General features: G+C 46.2%; 1 protein-coding gene across 1 annotated transcript in view; it reads right to left on the reverse strand.

Moving 5' to 3' along the window:
• LOC111867874 (calcium-binding protein P-like) overlaps positions 1-25190 on the reverse strand; it is a 28616-nt gene extending 3426 nt beyond the window's left edge. Inside the window, exons 1-5 of the mRNA XM_023858077.2 lie at positions 25037-25190; positions 5355-6101; positions 3749-3891; positions 1896-2031; positions 1746-1803 (exon numbers count right to left, since the gene is read on the reverse strand). Of these exons, the coding sequence (XP_023713845.1) occupies positions 1754-1803; positions 1896-2031; positions 3749-3891; positions 5355-6101; positions 25037-25148 (1188 nt within the window). The 5' untranslated portion in view covers positions 25149-25190 and the 3' untranslated portion in view covers positions 1746-1753. The remainder of the gene's footprint in view (positions 1-1745; positions 1804-1895; positions 2032-3748; positions 3892-5354; positions 6102-25036) is intronic.
• Between the last annotated feature and the right edge of the window lie 634 nt (positions 25191-25824).

Below are 25824 nucleotides of genomic sequence, written 5' to 3' on the forward strand. Positions count from 1 at the left end.
AAAATGAGGGCACCACTAAGAAGGTCTATGGGGTTAGATGGGAGGATAATATTAAAGTAGAAGTAAAAGTAAAAGTAAAGCTATCCCTGTGACAGGCCGTTAAGGCCCACAGGGTTGTGAGACGTTGAGGGTCCCACATTATCTCGGCAGTCGGCTCAAAGATGGCGGTAAGGTTGTCAGCCTTACGCGCTGGCCGCGCTTTGCTCCCCAGGAGAATTATTTAATTAATTCCTGGTACTCATTTCTGTTAGAGGCTGAGTAAAACCCCAGGGCCATAGTGCGGCTTAATGGATTAGGTCAAATGAAAAAATCCAATGACCTCATCGGGACTTGAACCCGAGACCTTCCAGCTTGTAGCATAGTGTCTCAAGCAACTACGCTTAAGATTAATAGGACGAAACATGTCCTGGATTCATCTGGCTCGGGATACGTTAATGAACCTTCGGATTGTATGAAATGCTTGGGGTTTCTTGTGCGGTGTAACAGCTTAGTTTCGCTCGTCTCGAAATCTTACCTGACCCTTGGCATGATTTAACAAAGGGAAAGACTCTTATTGTCTATGGTGTGTATGTTCTTTGTCCGTCTTTTGAAATAAGTTTCTTCTAAACGGACTGATTGTAGTAAAGTACAGTATTTATTGTTCTTAATAAAAGTTTTCGAATTTTATTGCATTTCTCAAAATTTCTGAATAGAGGACCTCTCCTTTACCCAGCTGCTTGCCTTTGTCTCGTTTGCAGTAGAAGGCTGCAAAAAGAAAAAAAAATACACCTAACAGCTTCCCCTTGCGTGTCCGTCTGTCCCCATGTAAGGATTCTGAAAGGATTTTCTCGATATCTGGTGCCTGGAACTTGAATCGGATGACAGTAATGGCCAGTGTACATCTCCTTACTGTTCAGAGCGCCTTTGAAGCGTATACTCCAATATTAACTGTAACAAAATATTTCTGCTGACAGAACTTGTAGACACGAGCGAAACAAACACCATATGCAGTATACAGGATGTGAAAAGAGTTGCAGGCTTTAAGAGGGTATATTGCTCATTTATACGAGCAGTAAGTCCCAGAAACCAATGCGAACTGAAATGTGCGGCGAAGTTTGTGTGATCTGTACAGCTGTTCCCATGCATTTCAATGCAACTTTCATCTCTTTGTCACACAAGGGAGCACCTTCTATCGAAAATTCCTGGTTTCACTCGAATATTCTGAGAGCCTTTCCTCCCTATCATCGATCGGCTCTGAAAACACCGAAGTCTTCGCGTGTCCTCACAGCCAAAGTAAAATCCAGAGGATTGAGGTCAGGAGACCGTGGGGGCCAGTTGACTGGGCTTCCGCGTCCTATTCACTGTACCCCGAAATTTTGGTTCAGGTGCTGCCTGACAATACAGAGAAAACGAGGTGGTCCCCAATCGTGTATGAACCACATGTGTTGTTGTTGAAGAGGAAAATGTTCTAAGTTATTTGCCAGAAAACGATGGTACACTGGCATCTGTTAGTCTTTTAGGTGATACAGCTGGCCCCAATATGCGCAGCAAGACACTGACTCAGCCACATCTCAGCACGCCTTCACTTCTGGGCATGCGCTGTTGACTGGAGCTTCTTTTGTGCATTTTACTTTATTAAACATTAACGCTTTTTAACGCCCTGTATCTTTACGCTTTTGGAGATAATGGAACAAGCTTTTCTGACATGTTACACCATGTAGATTTTCTTAAATTTTATTGTTACAGTTTTGCAAGCAGATACTTACAGAGTTAGTTAACTTCTCTGCGCCAGCCGCTTATATCGCTTCTGGCTGGTTATGAATCCTGCAAAAACAAACAAATGTCAGTCGCTTGCGTGACGTGAACCAGGGCAGCCAACAGAGGCACAATTATTTCTCTTACACAGCCTGACTTACTTGCTGGAATCCTCTTAAGCCAGGGCTCATATCTGCTGTCGTTTGGTATCGAGCTGGGGGCCACCGTGGTCACCTGGTTCTCAGCCGGCGTTCCGCGACAGTCGACGTTGTAAGGGTAGTCACACACTCCGATTTCCTGAAACGTCGACAAAGTCAAATTGTCTGGGTTGGAGTTCCTCAGCGCCTCTCCAATCCGTCTGGCCTATGTTTGCCATAGAAGTAGCGTGCAGTTGTAGCAGATTTATCTGTTGTTGGTGTCTGTCAAGTTGTGCGCTTGATTTGCGTAAGAAAGCGACACACTTGTGAATGTTGCTTTGCAGGAATGGAACGCAGCGGTTCATACAGCGTAATCTGCAAGCAGTTTACCGCGGGTCGATAGCTACTTCTTAATGCTCGAACATAACGCAATCAGAAAAATACCCCTATGAATGTAGAATAGTACGATATAATGTCGTGTGGGGGGAGTGGATGTATAAATACACATATTCCTGACCTCAGTACTGCTGGGAGGTGAGAGGTCACCTTCACGCCCCGGCCGCTTTACTCTCGAGTAAAGAGCCCCCGTAAGCTATTGGATAGGAGGCTGGGTGGGCCGCAGAACCGGTCTGCACGATGTGGAGAGGAGAAAAGTTCTTGCCCCTACCGGGACTCAAACTGCGACCTTTCGCCCCTCTAGCCCCGTAACCAGTCACTATACCGACTGAGCTCTCCCGGCTCCTAACTTCAATCCCATAACTGGAATTTCTTGGAAACACAGTTACTGAAATTAATAATTGAATAATTTTTATCGTAAAATACTTGAAAATACAAAAGAAGGCGTAGGCAGTGCTCATCCGGCCCTCTGTAGCTCCTTCCTATAAACATCTTATTCTATTAGCGGTCACCCCGCGGTTCTTAATATACAGGGCGTCCCAGGAGGAATGTGCCAGACTTCAGGAGGGTGTTCCTTATGTTAAACTATGCCGATAAAACCCAAAATACCTATGTCCAAAGTTGAACGGTTACGGAGATAATGGCCAGAGAAAAGTGTGGTGTTCTGGCGACTCCACGCACTGTACCTGTCAGCTGGCATGTCCTATCTACCTTTGTCCTTGAGTGTGGTGATGGCAGCTCACGTTAGCCCCATACACTCGCATACCAGAACGCGCAGTCAGCAATGTTACGCCAGCGCTTGCCATTCATGTGTCATGTATAGTGCTTGGAACTCTTAACGACAACTTTGACATGGCGTGCGAGTTCTTTGTAGTTCAATTTAATGGCTTCATGTCACTCACAAGTTAGTTTGATGTTACGTACATTATTAACATTACAGAAACCACATATTCCTGCCAGTTTTAATATCTATTTGATAATCAACAAGTGTGTAACACCGGTCAAAGTTTCACACTTCTCTGGCCATTACCTCCGTAACCGTTCAACTTTAGACATAGGTGTTTTGGGTTATATCGGCATACTTTAACATAAGGAAGTTATGTCCATGTGTCTCCCGAAGTCTAGCACATTCCTCCTGGGACGCCCTGTATATCGGAACTTAAATCTGAGAGCATACTCTTATTGTTTTGTGCATTTACTTCTTTTTCTTTCCTTACATATCTGTGTTAAATGAATATAGGAATGTTATTTATGTTGTAGCAGACGCCTTGCAGAAATCGTTTTTCATCTAGCATTTATTGTTACTGAATAACAACATGCATTACACTGTGCTGCTATCTGGAGGAACGCTATGAACATTCCGGCTGAGATGGTCACTGCAAAATGGACTCGGGAGTACCTTTCACTGGTGTCCATGGCTCTATGTTCCTAACATACATACCCACGCCTTCTTAAATAAACGCACGTGGTGTGTGACTTACGTCATTGTAGTTTAGGCCCTGGGGACAGTCGAATTTGACGGGCGTCCCAGAGACACACACAATGAAGACACTGCAGCTGGCTGCGCTCCTGTAGGTACCAAAGGGCGAAGGGCACGCGCCTTTGTCGGCCAATGGCGCAGGTTCTGCAACACGCACACCTCGTTTGAGTTATCTGTAGCATGCATTAGGAAGCAAGGAATCAATATATCGTCACCTGAAGTTAGGAGGAAGCAGGGACTACAAAAACGTGGAATGGATTCAACTGGCTCAAAATTGTGACTGGTGGCTGTATCCTGTGGACACGTCAATGAACTTCCGTAGAGGATTGTTCTATATTGACGTAAGCGACTGTTAGCCTATCAAAAGGGGTCCAGCTCAATTTAATTAGTTATTCATTAGGGAACATGAAAATATTTTCCAGCACAAGTCTTAATTTGGCCCTTCAGTAGCGGTCGGTGGGTGGGCCGCCGGCTTCTAACTGTCCCGTTCTCCCCCTACAACTAAGAATTTGCCGGGCCTCTGTGGGATGCACAGTCGGCTCTTTCCGATGCAATCCTTGTAAGTAGAGTACTTCAGTACAAAATGCAAGGTGAACGGGCTTCGTTTCATGTCTGTCTGTCTGTCTGTCTGTCTGTAGCATTAAGGGTATTCAGACTTCCTTTGATTTGAATGTAGGAGCCCGAGGAAGTTTGTATGCAATGATATTGCCCACAATCATGCCGTGTGTGCTGTGGTGTGACATTGCCCACAATCATACTGTGTATGTGCTGTGGTGTGACATTGTCCACAATCATACTGTGGGTGTGCTGTGGTGTGACATTACCCACAATCATTCTGTGTGTGCTGTGGTGTGACATTACCCACAATCATACTGTGGGTGTGCTGTGGTGTGACATTACCCACAATCATTCTGTGTGTGCTGTGGTGTGACATTACCCACAATCATACTGTGGGTGTGCTGTGGTGTGACATTACCCACAATCATTCTGTGTGTGCTGTGGTGTGACATTACCCACAATCATACTGTGGGTGTGCTGTGGTGTGACATTACCCACAATCATTCTGTGTGTGCTGTGGTGTGACATTACCCACAATCATACTGTGGGTGTGCTGTGGTGTGACATTACCCACAATCATTCTGTGTGTGCTGTGGTGTGACATTACCCACAATCATACTGTGGGTGTGCTGTGGTGTGACATTACCCACAATCATTCTGTGTGTGCTGTGGTGTGACATTACCCACAATCATACTGTGGGTGTGCTGTGGTGTGACATTACCCACAATCATTCTGTGTGTGCTGTGGTGTGACATTACCCACAATCATACTGTGGGTGTGCTGTGGTGTGACATTACCCACAATCATTCTGTGTGTGCTGTGGTGTGACATTACCCACAATCATACTGTGGGTGTGCTGTGGTGTGACATTACCCACAATCATACTGTGTATGTGCTGTGGTGTGACATTGCCCACAATCATACTGTGTGTGCTGTGGTGTGACGTTGCCCACAATCATACTGTGTGTGCTGTGCTGTGTGACATTGCCCACAATCATACTCTGTGTGCTGTGCTATGTGACATTGCTCTAAGTGGTGCTGTACTCACTCTCCGCCGGCCGGTTCCCGCAATCCACGTTGTACGAGTAGTCACAGAAGCCCGCCGCCGGATTGAAGACCAGGCCCCCTGGGCAGTCGCTTTCCACTGCAACGTCGTCCCAGCAGTTGACGAACTTGCTACAAGACTTGTCGGTGGGGAACTGGCCGCGTGGGGACAGGCAGAACTTTCGCAGTTCAAGCAGTGCCGCCTGTTCGCTGGAGCCCGTCTCTTGCCCTGGGTTGAGTCCGTTGGGCGGCTCAGGAATTGGCGAAGGGAATGGAGCGGGTGTGGACTCTATTTGCGGGTATCCGCCAGCCGGTTGTTGCGGGTATCCGCCAGCCGGTTGTTGCGGGTATCCGCCAGTCGTTTCTGGGTATCCGCCAGCTGGTTGTTGGGGGTATCCGCCAGCCGGTTGTTGAGGAAGGCCCCCAACTGTTTGGGGATATCCACCAGCGGGTTGTTGCGGGTATCCGCCAGGCGTTTGTTCTGGGTATCCACCAGCGGGTTGTTGCGGGTATCCGCCAGCCGGTTGTTGAGGGTATCCGCCTGCCGGTTTTTGCGGGTATCCACCAGCGGGTTGTTGAGGGTATCCGCCAGCCGGTTGTTGTGGGTATCCGCCTCCGGTGGGCACTTGGATCCACACGGTGCCCGGCGGAGGCGCGTTTCCTGGCGCCCCCTGGGCCACGTGAGGCGGCACATTGACTGCTATCTGCCACTGCTGTATCTGCCGCTCCTGGTACTCGTCCTCTGCGCTGCCTGTGGGCAATATTGCTTGCTAAAATGTCGGCCGTGTTATGTGTTGTCACCGAGCAGTAGTTGGCTGTGTTGCCGACGGATCCACTGCACATTCATTTACTTATGCTTAATTTAAGAATCCTCTCAGTAAGAATGAGACTTATAACATGGTTACTAATAACAAATTGTAAAAGTGCGGGATTTCTCGTATTTTGCGAGCCGGTTAGATCGGCTCTGCTAGCTGAGCCGATGAGATCGGCTGCATGGTAATGGCTTAGTACAACATTTCATCAATAGATGACACCAAGGAAGTAACAACCTTTCACGGTACAAGGGGAAAAGGTTTCTTCGGTCAAATCAGTTAGATTTTTAGGTTTGCGTTTAAAAAATGGAGAACGAAATAAACGCAATAGTTAGGAAATGCGAAAGCCGATGGAAATCGTGACCTGTGAGAAGCACACTTGGTGGGGAGCGGACCCCGTAATTTTAATGAGACTCTACAAGGCACTTATAAGGTCGAGGATGGAATGTGGAGCATTTTTCTTCCATAAACTTAAGAAGAAAGAAGCACAGAAGATTGAGAAGATACAGTATAGTGCAATACGCGGAGCACTGGGCTGCAGGAGTAGCACCCCGACCAATGCAATGTTAGCAGAAGCCAAAGAAGGTTGGGAAGGAGCTATGTGTCCAGGTGTTATACGTCAAGCAATCATCCAGTGATCCAGCTGCTGGAAGAATTATCAGCTCTATTTGACGATCCGGGGAGTGGAGAGAATGAACAACCACTCATCAGCGATATTACAACCCCTCTCGATCATTTAATCCAATCAGGGAACTGTTCCCGGCCTTCGACTACACATACGGAAGCCTCTTCTACGAGGCCAGGGTATCTTTCCATGAGGGCAGACAAATAAAGGAAGCAGACGAAGATCACGAGGAATTCAAAAATATTTTCCAAGAAAGAATGAGAACCAGCAGATATTTCGCCATGGAGGACAAAACATTCGTAGGATTCGCATCAGTAGATATAAAAGATGGCCGTAGCATGACATTCAGGATATCTAAGATAGCGTCCACATTCACGGGGGAAGCATTAGCAATTTCCGAAACATTAGAGATCATTGGAAAGATAGACTCGGAGCAAAACTTCATGATTTTCTCACACTCGGCAAGCGTGTTAAAAGGCATTAGTACTCTCACATTTGAGTTAAGATCTATATTAAGAATCGCCGGGCGACCGCTAAGATAGAACAAGATGTTCATAAGGATGTGCTACAGAAAGCCAGATGGGAATTGCAAAGGCCTTTTTTGTATTTACAGTAATTATTTTCCACAATAAAAATTCACTTTATCCACATCAGTGGTCGTTTGCAGGGAAACCTGGAGAAGTGTATTGAGTTTCTGCGTGTAATGGAATTTACTGCCAAGGAGCCTAGGTATATCTATATATATAAAAATATAAATGTTCGTTTGTTAGCCCTCGAAAATCTCCTAAAGTTCTTCACCGATTGCTTCGAAATTTTGACACAACGTTGCATTCGAATACGCGCGTGTTTTTATATACCTACTAGCTGTACCCGGCCACACGTGAATCCGGAAAGTATACTTCCATGGAAACGCAATAACAGTTGCATAGGAATTGCCGAAACAACAAACGCGTTTTCCCGGAGATGAGACGATAAAAGGTTCCGTTGCGTAACAACGGATGAAACAGGAAAGTATAGTTCCATGGAAACGCAATAACAGTGGGCCGTTGCATAGGAATTGCCGAAACAACAAACGCGTTTCCCCGGAGATGAGAGGATAAGAGGTTCCGTTGCGTAACAACGGATGAAACCAAACACTTCTACAAGGTGTTCTGTGTTAGCATTTCCTAAGCAACAGATGAAGCTAACTCTTCGATAAGGTATTCCCTATCCCATCCGAACGCTGGCTATATGTATAAGAGAGTGTAGCTCCGGCGACTGTTCAGTATCACGAGTGTCTTGAGTATCACGAGGTCACAAGTATCACAAGAGATTCCGAGTGAAATCACAGCACAGATCCTGAGTTTGGATTCAGAGTTTTGGATTCGACTCTGGCAGCGTTTCCCCGGTGATATACAACAGAAGGCTCATTGTATAGCATCCGCCGAGGTATAAATAGTCCAGCTTGGACAAGAAGCAATCAGTCTCGGGGCAGATGCCGAGGGATACAGAAGAGAGGGATACAGGAGGAGTCAGTCTTGGGATAGCTACCGCCGAATATAAACAGTTTCGATTTATTTTCATTTTGATTTAATTATTTCGTGTGACANGAAGAATATCTGATCTCAGTTCCGAAATTTCAAACCATACCCGTTAGTTACGAAGCAAGGGTTCTAACCGCCCCACCGGGATTTAACTCACCACGCCCAAAATACAACCGCAATAAACGTGAAAATATTGTACACGGCACACGGCTGGGAAGGGGTGAAGGTGAAGGTAAAGGTAAAGTTGTCCCTGTGCTTAACTAATTAAGCATTATTCCATGAAGACGTGTGGGGGAGTGTATGCATAAATCCACATTTTCTTGACCTCGTCACTAGCTGGAGGTGAGTGGTCAGTTATACGCCCCGGTCGCTTTATCTCCGATGAAGGAGCCCCCGGTACCCTAACCCCCCGGTTAGGAGGTTGGGTGCACCCCAAAGCCGATCTGGACGACGTGGAGAAGAGAAAATTGTCGACCCCCCCGGAACTTGAACTCCGTAGCCAGTCGCTAAACCGACTGCGCTATCCTGGCTGGGCAGACTGGCCCGTCTCTGACAGCAATGACCACGCGTGTGTGAATACTGGGGATATTTGCCCCTCCCTGGCATTTGGCGGCGTGAACCTGTTCTCCCACGCCACTGTTCTCATGGCTGTGAGTGCGATGGGATGTGCTGTCCGCGACCGCAACAGAGTGCGGCCTTCAAATTCATTTCCAGAATATTTGATGACTCACTACCTACCCGAAATGGTAACATCTTTCACCGGATAGCGCAGTGGTTAATGATATACAGGGTATCCCAGGAGGAAAGGTCAAAGAATTCTGGGAGGTAATAGTGTCGGTCATTCTAAGCAAAAAGAAAGTGTATATGTGTCCTATTTCGAACGGTTTCCGAGATAGGGCTATTTCACTGTGCAGTGCACTGTACACTGTACAGACGAGCAACACGTTATGTTCTCACACGAGTTGCAAAGTGCATTGATGTTGAAGGTGGAATTTTCGAAAATGTATTGTACTAGGTAAACTGTATCAACTTTGTCACTTGAACAAGAAATACCGGTATTAGAAACAGTACGTAGTATATCTTTCTTATCAACGACTTTGCAGCTGTATAGTGAAATAGCTCAATCTTGGAATCCGCTCGGAGTAGGACACATATACAAGTACACATTTTTATTTAGAATGACCGATACTGTGACCTCTCAGAATATTGACCCTTCCTCCTGGGACATTCTGTATACAAAATTTTGCTTTGTCACTAAATAACTTCGCATTTTTCCAGGCAGTTCGTTAGTTTCATACCATAAGGTAAAGTTGTCCCTGTTTTCAATTAATTAAACACAACGCCATGAGGCACACGGGGGAGTGGAGGTATAGCTCCAACATTCTTTTCCTCGGCATTATATGGAGGTGAGTGGGAAGCTTCACGCCTCGGCAGCTCAATCCCCTGTGGAAAGAGCCGCGGTACCAGTTGAATTAGAGTCTGAGTGGGCTCCAGAGCCGGTCTGAACGCTTTGGACTAGAGAAAAATTGCTTTTCGAGGCCAGGGGTCAACCCCCGGTCTTCGAGCTCATGGCTGTACCGACTGAGCGACTGACTAAGCGACCGGTGTTTATAATAGAGATGCATGTTGTTACTTCGTGAGGTAGCCTCAACATTTGTAAGCATTACAGTCTCCAACAGTATGGCGCCGTCCACTTCGGCAGCTTAGTTGTAGGGCAGTGAATTTTTAATTGTTCAGTTTAAGCAATCTTCAGGCATGTGACGACGCGAAATTCACCGACATTTCGGTCGAGAATACTGCTTACATCATCAGGGTAAATAATGAGTCAAGCAACCAGGAAGAATGAAGCAGCAAAAGGTTACCTTCCTTCTTGCAGGTAATGTGCGTCTTAGACTTTGAAAATGGAAGCGGTACTTTCGTCCGAAACGTTGGTGAGTTTGTACTGGTCTACACGGCGTCACTTCCGGGTATCCTTCCTAATCACTGTTTTGAAAACCTCAATCTAATATTTTAAATCAGTGTTATTAATAGAAACATCAGCTATAATTCATGTGTGTGTACCTGTATTGTCAAGTTTTGTGTGAAGTTGTGTGTGCCGCGCAGGGGAGGATGCGCAGAACGTTGGAGGCGTTGATTGGATATGAATGTGACCTCTTTGACCTTGTTTCCCACAAACGCCTGTACAGATGGCGCTTACTTCAAAGCAGAGAGCCACTTCAGATGTAGAGTTTTGAACTCTGAGCTGCGCCCATGGCCTCTCCTGCCCGTTTCTTGTTCCACGCCTTATACTCCACGCACTTTATCACCCACAAGCCATTCAAAACGTCTGTCAGAGTTCCACGTCCTTAAATTAAGTACATCGCCTGAACACCTCGTGCAATTAATAATCTATGCTGAGTAGGTGTTGAGTTCTAAGTGTACTTAATTAACTCTTCACGTCTGTTTCCTTATCGTCGTTTCTTCCCCTCCCTATTTGCCTTCCATGACGTTAAGCCGTATAGGTGAACATCGCCCGAACCCTCGAGTTACAGAAGAATTTCAATGAACTCTACGGGCTACGTTCTCTCAAATGTTTCCCCCGAGGTCCGTGTTCCCTGAGAGGGCAGGAACAAGCACGAATAGGTTTCTGAAACCCCTTTAATGCCCTGTGGTTACTGTATGCACCGCCGGCTTTAACGCACTCATAACCAGGGCCTGGATTTTGATGACCTGAAAATATTTTAAAAATGACCGAAAAATCCAGAAAAATGACCTAAAATATGACCCAAAAATGTAATATGCAGGGCTCGGATTTTAATGACCTGAAAATATTTAAAAAAATGACCTATAAAATGACCTAAAGAAGAAAGAGAAAGAACACTTCGCTTCCATGTTATTCACATTTCAGAAAACATATGAAGAAAAATTCCCTAAAATGGCCAAAAATGACAAGAAATGCCCTTAAAAGTCCAAAAATTGCCCCCCAAATGAAAAAATGACCTTAAACCTAAAAATGTCAAAAAATAACAAAAAATTACCTATAAAATTTACATTTCTGTAACCAGCAGCTCATATCCGAGATTTATATATTTAAGAGCATCTCATAGGATAGAACGAAAAAAAGATGACATGTCATAAAAATCCGGGCCATGCTCATAATTCTGCATTCTGCCCACAGAGTGTATCTGTGTGTTCCGTATGGTTCTCACAATAAACAGCGATTGTTTCCCTAAACAACCTTAACCGGCTGGGCTTTGTAGCAGAGACGTAATGTTTTCTGTGAGGTACGGACTGAATCTGGGTGTTCCATATGGTTCTCACAATAAACAGTAACTCTTTCCCTAACAGCCTTCAGCGGCTGGGCTTTGTAGTGGAGATGTAATGTTTCCTGTAAGGTAGGGACTGCATCTGTGTGTTCCGTGTGGTTCTCACAATAAACAGCGGCTGTTTCACTAAAGAGCATTAACCGGTTGAAATTTGTAGCGGTGACGTAAAGTGTTTCCTGTGAGGTACGGACTAGATCCTTAAATGTATTCAGTCTGTAACGGGTTAAGGTAGGTTTGCCGAAGCATTAGACACCAGGGAGAGACGGACACAGACCTAGAAGCTCGTAACGTTAACAGAGTGGGTTGCCACGGAATAACGTGACGTCTGTGGCAAGCACTGATTTACCGATTGTCCGCCAGATGGAAGATGAGTAACATTTTCAACCGGAGAAGTTTGACGGAGTTTCTATATGGCTCCAACGGGCAGTCTTTGTTTGGTCGCGCACTGTGCAACATATACCATGTGAGGGACGTCGTGTACGTGGAGGTTACGTCAGCAGCAGGTGAACGCGCAGCGTAACTCTCCCGGTGTAGAACAAATACTGTTATACCCCGAAATGTTCACGTATATCTGCGAAGCAAGCAAATCTTATTTATTTACGCATTTCATGTAATCGTGAGAACTCCGCCTAACTAAGAAGCATTCCAAGACAGTTGAGCGAAAGCAGTTTTCTGCTACGTCATCTCGCAAGCCTGAGCAACGCAACGCAACTTCAGCGCGGGCGCTCCACGATCGGTACGCAGCGTTGCCATTACTGCTGCTGCGTTGCTTCCTGGAGACCTGAATGCTTCTCTGATACTCTGGCATCTCAACGCGGAGCTTTCGGTTCGATCCCAGATGTGATCATGATGGGAAAAGTTATGGAGCTGGGTTGCGTGAGACGAACTCTTTTATTACGTAGGCCCTGATTTCCCCATTGTTAATAGCCCCGGATAATATACGAGAGAAATGGGCGATTCTTTGCAATTTTGCCCGCCACGGTGAGAAGCCGTCCGGCCGCCCGCCCTTGTCTCCTACTCATCTGAAACCTGCTCTTGAGGTGGGCAACGGCCCTGATCACGCAACACATTAAAGTATTTTTCGATCTTTAAGTTGGTTTGCTGCATTTCTGATCCTTCAACTTGGCTGGTTTTACATAGTCGCGCTGTAAGTCATTGACGAAGTGACGTGAATAATGACAACAATATTCAGTGGACACCGACGACGACTCCTACATCACGACAGAGACGCGCAGAGACCGGGTTCGATGCCACGATGGCCGTAGATGAAGAGGCGGTGAGATGGACGCGCCGAGCTACGACAAGTTATCCTTTGGTTTAGAGACGAAGGAAGAATCGTAGGGGTCACGCAGTAGCGCATTTGGTTGAGACGCTATGCTACAAGCCGGAAGGTCGCGGGTTTTTTCACTTTACTTAATACTTCCAGCCGCACTATAGCCCTGTGGTCGACTGAACCTCTACCAAAAACGAGTACCAGGCATCTTCCTGGGGGTAAAGGGCGGCCGGCACGTAAGGCTGACATCATCTCCATCTGTGAGCCGATTGTCAAGAAAATGTGAGAACCTCGACGCAAAACAACCATATGGGTCTCCATGGCCTGTTATAGGGATAGCTTGGTGCCTAAGGCTGACCTCACCGCCTTCTGTGAGCCGATTTTGTATAGAAAATGTGGGAGCCTCGATGTCTCACAATCTTGTGGGTCTCCATAGCCTGTTAACAGGGATAGCTTTACCTTTACCTTGTATTGCAGCGCTAATTGGACCCGTCGGAGTGGGATGCTGACTCCAGAACACCTCGCTGGGAAGTATAACTTCCCGTGGGCTTTGCCTTTAATGGAGCGGTAAATAGGCAGACATGAATTTGCCATCCTTCGACGTGTATATTCATTAGCAACGACGATAAGTAACTGGTCTGAATCAGCAGGTTCAGGCTGTGTGCGTGCAACACAGGCAGAAGTGCCGACCCTGGCCGGGGGCAGTACATGGCCTCCGTCTGTCAGTACGACGAGCTAGGTAACACTGGCAGTGAGAAATTGAAATTTACTCGTATAAGCAGATAAAAACTGGGAGAACGAGAATTCGAGTCGCAACCCAAACCTCTTACCGCTCTTTGCCGCTCTGTATGTCATGCCACCTAATGTCATCTGAACGGCGTAGTCCTACTTTATAAATTCCCCCCATCACTAATACCAACACTAAAGCCTCTCACATTTTTGTAGTAATAACCTTAATATTGCTTGAACACATGTACCAAACTTCATGAAACTTGGTACATGTATCATGCCACCTGAGCCCATCTTAACGGCGTACTTCATAAATTCTCCCCATCACTAATACCAACACTGAAGCCTCTCAGATTCTATTGTCTTGTTGGCTGCAGTGCGGATACGTACTGAAGTTTCTTTAGAGTTGTATCAAATATTCCGACTCTCGTGAAACTAGAGTAGGCGATCAGTTCTGTCAGACTTTATCCTACCAAAAGCATAAAATCCTTTTATATTCTCGGATGCGAGGATACGGCTGTCATGATTCAAATGTTACGTGTTTTTCTCAATCCCTCGCAGGCCCTCTCCACGTATCCCTGACCGAGCAACGACCTCACCCTTCTACGCACTTTCCAGTCCTGTTAATGGATATTGTGGTCTTAACAGCGTTGTCAAATAAATGTAAGAATAAATGTTTAGTTGTCCTGGGAATTATTATGGCTTATAGACGATGGTCTTTTTACTAACCAGCAAACAGACAGACAAAGAGAAATCGGAAATTGACTGTATATGTGGACGTGATTACCTCGCCAGGCTGAGTTGATACAGCAAATCCGCACGTAGATAAAAAAAATTGGATTGGGCCGATAAACTGACGTTCCATTAGCGATCCCCGAATTAATGGACAAGGTATTTAAGTTAGCGTAGTGAAGTGTTTCTTGCTAACGACGCGTTATCGAGAAGTCGAGAAGCCGTGGCAGTCTGTCAGGTTGCCAACAATGATGAGATATGACTACACAAACTCGAATTCATGCAGAAGGTTCCTGTTATCACTGTAGAGGCAAGAGACACGTTATACCGGTTTGGAAGAATGTTGCAAGTGATACGTGATGTGTCTTCTTGTGTGACGTATAGTAGCACTTCATACACTGCATGCAGAAGTGACAGAACGCACACTCCTGTCGTTTGTCCACAATTACACAGATTTACCATTTAAAGCCCAGTGGTTTCTATACATCCTCATACCTGGTTTAACACAAGTAAAACTGCATTTTGACGACACAATGTTCCGCATGGTTCTCACAATATACAGCGACTCTTTCCCTGAACAGTATTAACCGGTTGGGATTTGTAGCGGAGACGTAATGTGTTTCCTGTGAGGTACGGACTGGATCTGTGTGTTCCGTACGGTTCTCACAATAAACAGCTCAGCCCTCCCATTGTTAACATCTAAATTTCGCCTTAATATAGCCCTCCCAACGTTAGCAAAAACAAACAAACAAAAAATCCGATCATATGCTCTATCTTTACCAGAAGGACAAGCGGCCACTGCCTGGGAACCTTCAAAATCGGAGATATAGTTTCTTCCCCCCCCATGTAGTGTCTCACACTATTACGTGTTCCGTAAATCACACTAAACAGCGACTGTTTCATGTGAGGTACAGACTGGATCTGTGTGTTCCGTACGGTTCTCACAATAAACAGCGACTGTTTCATTTGAGGTACGGACTGGATCTGTGTGTTCCGCATGGTTCTCACAATAAACAACGAATATTTCCCTAAACAGCATTAACCGGTTGGGCTTTGTAGCTAAGACGTAATGTTTTTTTTTGTGAAGTACGAACTGGATTTTTATATTTTGTGTTCCGTATGATGCTCACAATAAACATCGAGTATTTGCCGTAACTAGATAACTCTATGGAGCTGAGCCCTTCTTGAGAAGGCGCCAGTTGTACTGTTACTCAAGCATTTCCCAGTATTTTATGGAACCCCAAGGTTCAGTACCATGTCCACTCTCCACTATTCCCTATCCAGAGACAGATCAATCCAGTTCATACCTCGCTATCCTGTCTCTCTAAGACCCATTCCATTATTATCCACCATCCTTTCTAGTGGCCTATTTCCTTCCACCAAAATCGTACATACAGATAGCTTTTCCCCCATTCGTGCTGCATACCCTACCCAATTCATTGAACTCTTAATTTTATTTGGCAAGGAGTACAGGTTATGAAGCCCCTCTAACAGCTTTCTCCACCCTTCCGTCAGTTCATCCCCCTTCCATTATTTATCTCAACGATATTAGAAACGTACCTTTAGAAGCACCACCAAGGTCTTCGTGTGGCTGTAATGTCGATCTCCGTGAGTTAGACGTCAGTTTTGTGTGACGGGAGGTGGGACAGGTCTGAACAATGAGGAGCTTCGTAACTTGTACTCGTCGCCAAGTATAATTAGAATGATCAAGTCAAGGAGGATGAGATTGTCCGTTCATGTAGCACGCATGTGGGGACCAAGGAAGAATGCATACAAGGTTTTGGTTGGAAAGTGAGAAGTAAATAAACCACTACAAAGACATAAACGTAGGTGGGAGAATAATATTGGAACGTATACTGGGGTAAATAGGGTTATATGGATTGGATTGATGTGGCTCAGGATGGGGACCAATGGAGGGCTCTTGTGAACATGGTAATCAACCTTCGGGCTCCATAAATTGTTGGAAAATCCTTGAATGGCTGAATAACTGGCAACTTGTCCAGAAGTTTGTTAGTTGGAAGTGAATCAGCGAAGAACACGTTAGAGCCCGTGTTGCTCCGTGCAGATGGGACGGAGATGTCGCAAACAAGCACAGTGGGTGTGTGAGGCATGTCACTGACCGGGGCGAGACGTTTGGGATGTGTACCTGTACATGTGTAGGAACAAGGAAGTGCAGACACGGCCTCCAACCCACACCTGTTGTTGTAACAGCGTAACCGAGAATGGCCACATTGTGCCCAAGTTTGGAAACCTGTGTGGCACACCGACCGCAAAGAGAGCCCGCCGTATTTTCTTCAGCTGAATCGCCGTTCGTTTCAAGTTGAAGTCAATGACGACGGAGGTTTTAGAAAGAAGTCTAGGATAATGTGATTAAATGGGGAAATAGCTTCAGGACAGAAGCTATTCGTTCCCAGGTTCAGCCCATTTGTCCTTCTGATTAGGGATGTGTGAAAGTGAAGACGTTATGGTGGTGAGAAGCAGTGGCTTGAGACAAGGGCCGCAGGATTTTGGTTTTCTGAATTAATCTCGAACTGTATAATTTGGAAAAAAAAATATTTTCATGGGTGTAAGAGCAGTTGGACTTCATTCTAATAAATTAAGTCGGAGAACTCCATGAGAAGCGCGCAGTAGCAACTTGGGAACCATCTCAGCGTTTAGCGTTTGCTTGGAGACGGAGGAAACCAAGACATCCCGTGTCGAGATGACTGGTCGCAGAAACTTCCGGATTCATAACGACATCTAGCCAGCAGACCGGCACGCTGTTGTATATGTGTATATGTATTATGCCAGATATGTATTATGCCAGAGTTGTATATGGGAATACCTGGTATAAACTGGGGTATATTAAAATGTGTATAGGGAACACCTAGTACGTAGTGAGCTGTTGTATAAGGTAACTGACTTAATAGGGATTATTACAAGTGAGATGCTTAAATGAAGGAAGGTGCACAGTTAGAATAACCACTTTAAGTACATAAAGGGAGGAAGAGACTATAATATGACGAAATATTAAAAGATTGTAACTCGACCTCTCACCCGTATTATCATACCAAAATGTACTTGTTTTCAACCAGAAGACAATGACAATCATGCACTCTCCAACCTCATAAATTTTGTCAAGTTCAATCAAAGTCCAGGAGGGACGCACATACTGTAAGCAAGAGAATGTACTGGAAGTTTTAAGCTGATGCAATGTAAGTTTAAGCTGATGTAATGTATGACGTTATTAGAGAATTAAGGAGGAAGGAATATATACCCCCGATTGGGCGTTACGAGATGCTTTTTCGATCACGACAGTCTACGATCCGTCAGGTCTGATTGTCTGATAGAGGAAGTCGGTGGCTGCCCAGGCTCAGGCAGTGTGTAAGACTGTTGTCTTAACTGTACATTTTCCTGTAAGAATTGCATTTTAATAGTTGTACATTAAACCACCTAGCTCTACCTCTGCTGTTGCTTGAAGCTACCCCGTATTGACTCCCGAGGGAACCGCTCGCCCTAACCAACCTGTCTTGCTACTGGGATACGACATCGATTCCAGGTGTGGGATACAACAACGCAAGAAATTAAGTTCCATATTGTTTCCTCGTATGATGCTTTATGGATTATCTATAGAATATTTTGTCGACGAAATATATTATTTATGAAATGGATCAGAAGATATCTGCTTACTCCAGATAGTTCAGGAGTTCAGCTAAAAGCTGAACTCCTGTCCCGCAGGGAACACAGTGTCCGTCACAGACGAATCAGACAATGCTGTTCCTTGTGTCAGTCGGTCCTTATTGGCCAAACAGCACAGGCATTTGGTTAATTAGATCGTTTTGGCCAGAATTCATTCAGATTTGACCCGTTCATATCCGTTTCTCTTCGTGTATATCCGGTTACTTTGACACACTGATGGCTATTGATCGGTACTGAAGACAACCCTCCCCACAGAGACCGCTTTTAGGCGCGTTCACAAGAATTGCGGAAGATACCCATTCTCTTCTTCATGTCTGTCTGTCCGTCTGTTCGTCCTAATGACAAGCTGCTCGACTCACACTGGATAGGATTTTCATGACAGCGTTTGGTGTGACATTGACTGTCTAGCCTTAAAATCTGAGAAAACTAACGGATACGCGACACGAAGACTCAAACACGTTTTCCGCTGACGAGAGCGCAGTGAAGTTGCGATGAGAAGGAAGCCATAATCATCGCATTCATTAACTTCACAGATGAAACATGTTACCCCACCTGAAATGTCTGGTTATACAGACATCTCTGACGTCCCATAACTGTTCCTGAAACATACGCGTTATTCATTAAGTCTGTAATGCTTAGAAACTAACAGGCATGTAATTCATCAACACTTTAATGCATGTGTACTGAAAGCTAGCAGTGACAGCCGTTGCTGGGCAGCGGCTCAGTAGCCGTCACGTGATGACCACAACATGCACGCAACAATAGCTGTTGGAAGCGTTATTTTCTGTGCGGTCCTTGGCCGGTCTATGCAACGAGGACTGGTAGTTCGCTACCAAGCAACGGCCAAGTCGCGAAGTTCTGTGTTCGAGGTCGGGGTAACTCATCTGTTAGACCACATGGTCCCTTGTCAGTCTACCATTCGGCACTGCATACTGCAGCTACTGAGAGCGTCGTTAAATAACCACCTCCAAATATGCATTGCTGCCCATGTAGTGTGCTTTTGTGTTTCTCGTAACACTCAACAATAAATAGCCACTACACTCTGTAAAAATAAGCAAGTAACTGATTGCAGGTAAGGGGCAAGCGGTAGCGGACTTGGTTGAGGCACTATGCCACAAGCCGGAAGGTCGCGGGTTCGAGTCCCGTTGAGGTAGATTTCTTCAATTGACGACTTAGCATCTAACAGAAATGAGTACCGGGGATCTTCCTGGGATGGGGGGGGGGAAAGGGTGATCGGCGCGTAAGGCTGAAAACCTTGCCTCCATCTGTGAGCCTATGGACCTCCATGGCCTGTTACAGGAATAGCTTCACCTTACCTTACTGATTGGCGTTTGTAATTGAGATGCAGTGTGTTTACCGTGAGGTTGGAAATGGAGTTGGTAATGATACATGCATAGAGTTCACGCTCCAGAGCTTCAAATATCGCCCGGATCTCTTGTAATGGAATTCCTCGCTCGTAAATTGTAAGGGACCTCAATAGCTGGCGGGTGCACGCGGTAAGGCGCTATGCTACAAGCCGGAAGGTCGCGGTTTCGATTTCGATGAGATCATTGGATTTTTTATTTCAATTTACCTAATCCTTCCAGGCGCACTATGGCCCCGGGGTCGATTCAGCCTCTGACAGAAATGAATACCAGGAATCTTTCTGGGGTAAAGGGCGGCCGGCCCGTACGACTGACAATCTTACTGCCATCTGTAAGCCGAATGTCTAAAGAAAATGTGCGAGCCTGAACGTGTCACAACCATATGAACCTCCACAGCCTGTTACAGGGATAGCTTCACTTTTACCGGAACAGAGCCAAAATTATGAGTAATAACAACCTGTTCATTACTCTCCTTCGGCGTATGAATTAATTCTCCATGCATATCTTCATCTGAGATGCCAAGTGGCACCTGAGTGATTTGCATGTTGAATTATGAATTATGCATGTATCTTGTGTAAAGTAAGTCGGACGGAGTTCTCTGAATACTTAGAGCACAAGTTGATGGCTGTGCCCGTCATTAATTGCAGAATTTGTTGAAATCAGTGCAAGAGGTTCCCGCCCTCCCCCCATAACACTGTCAGCAGTACTGATGGCTGCTGCTCTCAGTGTGGCACAGACTGGACTTCTGAAGAACTCATAACAGAAATCAGTGACAGAGATCCCGCCCTCCCCCCATAACACTGTCAGCAGTACTGATGGCTACTGCTCTCAGTGTGGCACAGGCTGGAGTTCTGAACAACTCATAACAGAAATTGCAATGACAGTACTGTGACGCCGTACAGCCCGGTAGATCTTCACCGACCATAGCAGTGAACCAAGCAGGAAATATTTATTTCTGGTTTGCCTTCTTAGTTCCATACGCTTTGATACTGACGTTAGAGACAGTACATTCCAACTGCTACCGGACTACACGGCGTCACATCCCTGAAGATAGTAACTCTTCATAGTTGCCGCTGTGAGAACCAACAAAATTAGAATATGATATCGAATCACACTCAAAAATCCTACCGCAAAATTTGTACATCGCTTTCACAGCCGTGGCTGCCGTACATATTGGTAAGAACATGCTATAAAGCTAATTTTTATGTTCTCCTAGTGCGTGCGCAGCGGTGAACTGGAGTGTATGTAAATCAGCGATAGCGCTGTATTTAAGTGTAATTATGAGAGAGAGAGTGTGTGTAACGAAGCTGTTAATGAATTCAGTCGTCCGAACTACAACCCGTCATTTCGTCACGCGTACCCTCCTACACGTGACAATATATATACCCACATACACACACAGCGCAATGGAACAAGATAGATTTGTCGTACTTTGGAGAAAGAAGAGCCATTTTTTTTTTGTTTTCGGCCTTAATTAATAGACAAATTGGCCCATCTAATCTGTAGACTACAGTTTATGAACAAAAAAAATATGCGAGAGCGAGAGAAGATGGCGGCAGTAAATGTGACTTATTCCTCAGCGCATTTCTGAGATATGTCCACTGATCACAGATGAAAAGAAACATGTTCGCCGTCAGAGTAACTTGTTTATCGTGGCGGAAAGTCGCGGCGTTTCGTGGAATCCTGGACGTCACAGGGCAATGCCTGCGTGCAACTCGAGCGAGAAGACTGCCTCCATTTTTATGATATTCCCAACATCTGCTCGTGTTTCTTGTCCTGCAGCATCTACATCGCTGACATTGTGCGGTCGTTCCTCCTAGAAATTGTTCCAGCTCGGACTGACTGACGCAACACATCGCTGCCAGCCTTGTTCCATGTACATTCATTGCTGCTACGAGGCGTGAATTACGTACCCCTTTTATAAATATAATCTTGCCTATTAATAACATGACTCCTTTACGCACAGGAGCCAGGATGGCTCAGTCGGTATAGCGACTGGCTGGACGGCCGAGGGGTCGGAGTTCGAGTTCCTGGAGGGGCGAGATTTTTCTCCCGTCCCTAGCGTCCAGACCGGCTTTGGGGCCCATCCAGCTTCCTGACAAATTGGGTACCGGGGGATATTTCCGCGGGGGTAAAGTGGCCGTGGCATGAAGCTGACCACTCACATCCGTCTAGTTCCATGTCAAGAATATGTAGATCTATACATCCACTCCTTTATACCCCTTCATGGCACGGGGACATTAAAGTTTGACAGTTTTTCAGTTTTTGATGTTCTCCAGAACTCAGGGGAGTGCAGCTCCCGCGTGGGGTGTCATGTTCTGTATTACGAAACCCCTCGATACATAAAAGGCAAGGAATTTGTTGACCAGCTAAGTGACTATTAGATTCTGCGAAAAGACCGCTTGCTACATGCGGTTTCGTTGTTTGCGTGAGTTGCCACTTTTATGGTAACTTGCTGTAGATACAGGGCATTGCCCCCTGTTCCCCACATCAGTAACTCTCTACTGGGGCGGATGGATGGTCCTTCTTTCTGTATAGATAGAGCGATTGTGCTCAGTTGAACATTTGTTCGGCTTTGTTTGAGGACGAAACTTCACTGAAAGTGATAGAGTTCCCATACCCCACATTTCAGAACAGCATGTCACTAATTGTTTTACGTTCCGTGGGTTTCATTACTACCCTGCTCTTACCCCACACTCATAAACAGCTGTCCCCTGTAACAGCCCGTGGAGGCCCATAGGGTTCTGAGGCGTCGAGGTTCCCACATTTTCTAGACAGTCGGTTCACAGATGGCGGTGCGGTTGTCAGCCTTAAGCGCCGGCCGGTCTTTACCCACCAGGAATATTCCTGGTACTCATTTCTGTTAGAGGCTGAGTCGACCCCAGGGACATAGTGCAGCTGGAAGAATTAGGTCAATTGAAAAATCCAACGACTTCGTCGGGAATGGAACCGCTACCTTCCGGCTTGTAGCATGGTGCCCCTCCCCCGAAACAAAACACGTTGGAAGTGGCCTCCATTGTTCTCGGTGCAGGCATTCTCCCTCGAGGCGCATCGGGATGCCGGCGTGAGGGGACCTCCCTGTGTCTGGGACAGGAATGCAGACGTCATCATCGAAGAAGTTATCATTAAGAGCTGAAAGACTCCGTCCGATGTTAGACGCAAGAGATACGTGGCAATTATCAGAGATTGCTGGCAGAAGTTGCCATTACTCAGACAGGGGCACTGTAATTAGTCTGGACGGCCTCAACGCACCGTCGCTAATCCTCTGCAAAAATGCGAACGAGGAATTTAAATGAACCTCGTCAGCGTCTATAGCAACCTTTTTAATGTAATAATGAAAATTATCCGAATAAAGAAGAGTTACGCACACCGAAATGCATAGCCCAGAACCTGTTACAGCAACATCCAGTGGTTGAGCATGACTTTTTCTGTTTAAGCAGCGCACAGCATAGCACAGAACTGCATTAATAACTTGTGTACACTTTGTTACAGTGTGGCGCTCAGGCGCAGTTTCGGTAAGAAAACCCGAAGGAAAGAGACCACTTACAAAAACTAGGAATAAATGGGAAGGAACAGCGATCACAGTGCCCGCGCTGTCTAAGGCATGAACCGTCTTCGAGGCTCCCACATTTTATAGACAATCGGCTCACAGATAGCGTTACGCCCCTTTCGCCCTTTACGCCCCGGAAGATTCCTGGTACTCATTTCTGTTAGAGGCTGAGTCGATCCCAGGGCCATAGTGCGACTGGAAGGATTAGATAAACTGAAAAAATCCATCTCATCTGGACTAGAACCCGCGATCTTCCGGCTTGTTGCATAGTGTCTCAACCAACTACGCTACCGCGTGTCCTTGTCTGTTACAGAACGATTTCGAAACAATGTGTGTAGGCCTGTTATGTTATTTCGAATTTAGTATCTACGTAACGAAGCGCGAACTTTGAACCCTTAAAAATGCTGCGCCCTGCCCCCAGTGTTCGGGGGTAACAGGGAGAACAGTCTTACCAATTTGATCCAGTTAGATGGGGAGCTAGCCTAGCCCAGTTATCGAGACTAACTCTAACGGCGAAACTGAGGGGATCTTTTACCACACTTTTACTCCTGATGATGGAAGGAGATTAAGGTTCCGAAACATATAACATGTATCTAAGGTGATGGACAATGATCAACCCAATAATTTTTAACGAAAACAGATCCTGTAGAGGATCGCTTGCATTCATTCGGTACACGGGTTTGACTAATGACCATTTTGGGCACCAAAACCAAACAGTGGATAATTTTATGTCTGATTATTGTAAGTCTAGTTCGTCGTAGTCTTCATTTAGCACTCAGATTTCTTTCTGAGCAAGGAGCTTATTTCTGGGTGTCCCTTGTCACCTCGGCGCGGCGCTATCCTATACAGACTTTGAAGGGACTTGTGGATGTGTTTAATAAGCAGTTGCGGTCAGAGAGGGGGAGATGGAAGACGGAAAGACAGTAAATCCCCATTTTGTTCTGAAGGAGGCAATGGTTAGTGGGTAAACTTGGATTTGGGGTTCTCACAGTCGCAGATACTGAGACGAATGTCTTCTGGGAAGTGAAACCGTGTAGTTTTGTAGATATCAATATCTCGGATGAACCTGTTGTTTCATCTTCAGGGTTACAAATCTTCCACCGTAAAAATGTAAGCAACACCTTTCTTACAGCCATTCATGGTACCTGCCTACACGGACTAACGCCCCAGAAGATAACAATTTTAATATTTTTCTCTCCTATCGCTGCATGCCTCTGTGGGTCTTGTTCTCTTCCATGGTTTCGTAACGGTCAGTTTTGTCCGGTGTGTGATTTGTTAGCCCCACGCTCAACCCCTCAACCTGGAGGACCAGAAACTACACTTCATCCGACCCCTACCCTTTGACCTGTGCGATATGGGTGGCGCTACCAGGAGACTACGCTCCCGCCAGCATAACTCTCCGGTTCATTGGGGCGCGCAACATCTCCGGAGTGAGGTTGTAGTCCTCGAGGAAAATTTCTGATGTTATCTTGTTTAGATCCCCTTCCCCGCGCATGCTCTGAACAACATCCGCAGAAGAAGTATCTCATTTGTTTTTACTGATACACGTGACTGTAGGTGGGAGAATGCTTCTTGAGAATCTGATAGTCGCGTAGCTGCCCTGAGGTTGGCTCACAAAACCCCTCTTAAAGCCACTTGCGTCCATTTCATGCCCTCACATCCCGTTGTGTTTGTTATTTAACGGTGGCGTGAGTGTCGGTAATGGGATGAGAATTGGCACGTGACCCTGACCCGGGATCGAACCCGGGATGCCGAGCCGCCTGAACTATGGCACGGCCTTGTCTCTTTAAGAGATGCCCACGTATCATGATCATGCCATGCACATTGATTGGCCCTTCACGAATGTTCTCAGCGTTTAACGGAACCCGAAGGTTCCTTACGGCGCTCACAGAAGCNAATATTATCTCTCGAGGAGCACAAAGTATGCAGGTTCTCATTGTGTGGCGTTCTGTAGAGCACCCCTGTTCCCAAATCGCCCCAGTGCTTAGGGGACGGGATATGCAGAACTCATTCTGTAACCCTTCCCGTGCTCAGTAACCCACCTCAGACACAGGAGAACGGTTTATCTCGTTCATTGTCAAAGACTGGGACTCACCTGGTGTAAGGTCAGCATATCGACCTCTTTCTCCGAATGGTACCAAGGCCCTCCCTTGATGACCGATCAGCATGAGGGCGATGATGATTACTCCCTGATGTACTGACTTCATATCCCGTCCGTGTGCGAAACCGACTTCTCCCCTCTGTGTTAAGGAAATACAAGACAGCAATGTCAGGGTCGCTGGCATCGGTCTTATTTATAGGAACCCCCCTCCACAGTCCTGTGTCCCGCCCCTCCTCCAAAAAAAGGAGAACAAATTCACAAAAGATACGAGACGAAGCGATAACATCCATCGGGGAATCTTAACCCCACTCAATGGGCCGCAAGGTTGAACCGCGGCTTTGGGAGGGATGCGTTCGCAAACTGTGAACTTGTACGGACAGGAGGGCATAAGCGGACCGACAGGGCCTCAGCACTGCTCACAGGCCTGGGTCATCCTGTATGAATATATGCATTATATTAATACATTCAACTCCAACCTCTCAATAAGGAGCCGGGATAGCGCAGTCGGTACAGCGACAGGCTACGGGCTGGACGGCCAAGTGTTCGGAGTTCGAGTCCCGGTGGGGGCAAGAATTTTCCCTTCACGTTGTCCAGACCGGCTCTTGGGTTCACCAACTCCTCTATCCAATGAGTACCGGGGGTACTTTCCCCGGAGTTAAAGCGGCCGGGTCGTGAAACTGACCAGTAACCTCCATTAGTGCGCGAGTGCAATATGCCTTCATGGCGTAGGGACAACTTTGCCTGTTTACCACACAGTAAACATTCCGTGTCTACATTACAAG

The sequence above is a fragment of the Cryptotermes secundus genome, unplaced genomic scaffold (assembly GCF_002891405.2).
Source record: "Cryptotermes secundus unplaced genomic scaffold, Csec_1.0 scaffold91, whole genome shotgun sequence".
In the NCBI taxonomy this organism is placed as follows: domain Eukaryota; kingdom Metazoa; phylum Arthropoda; class Insecta; order Blattodea; family Kalotermitidae; genus Cryptotermes; species Cryptotermes secundus.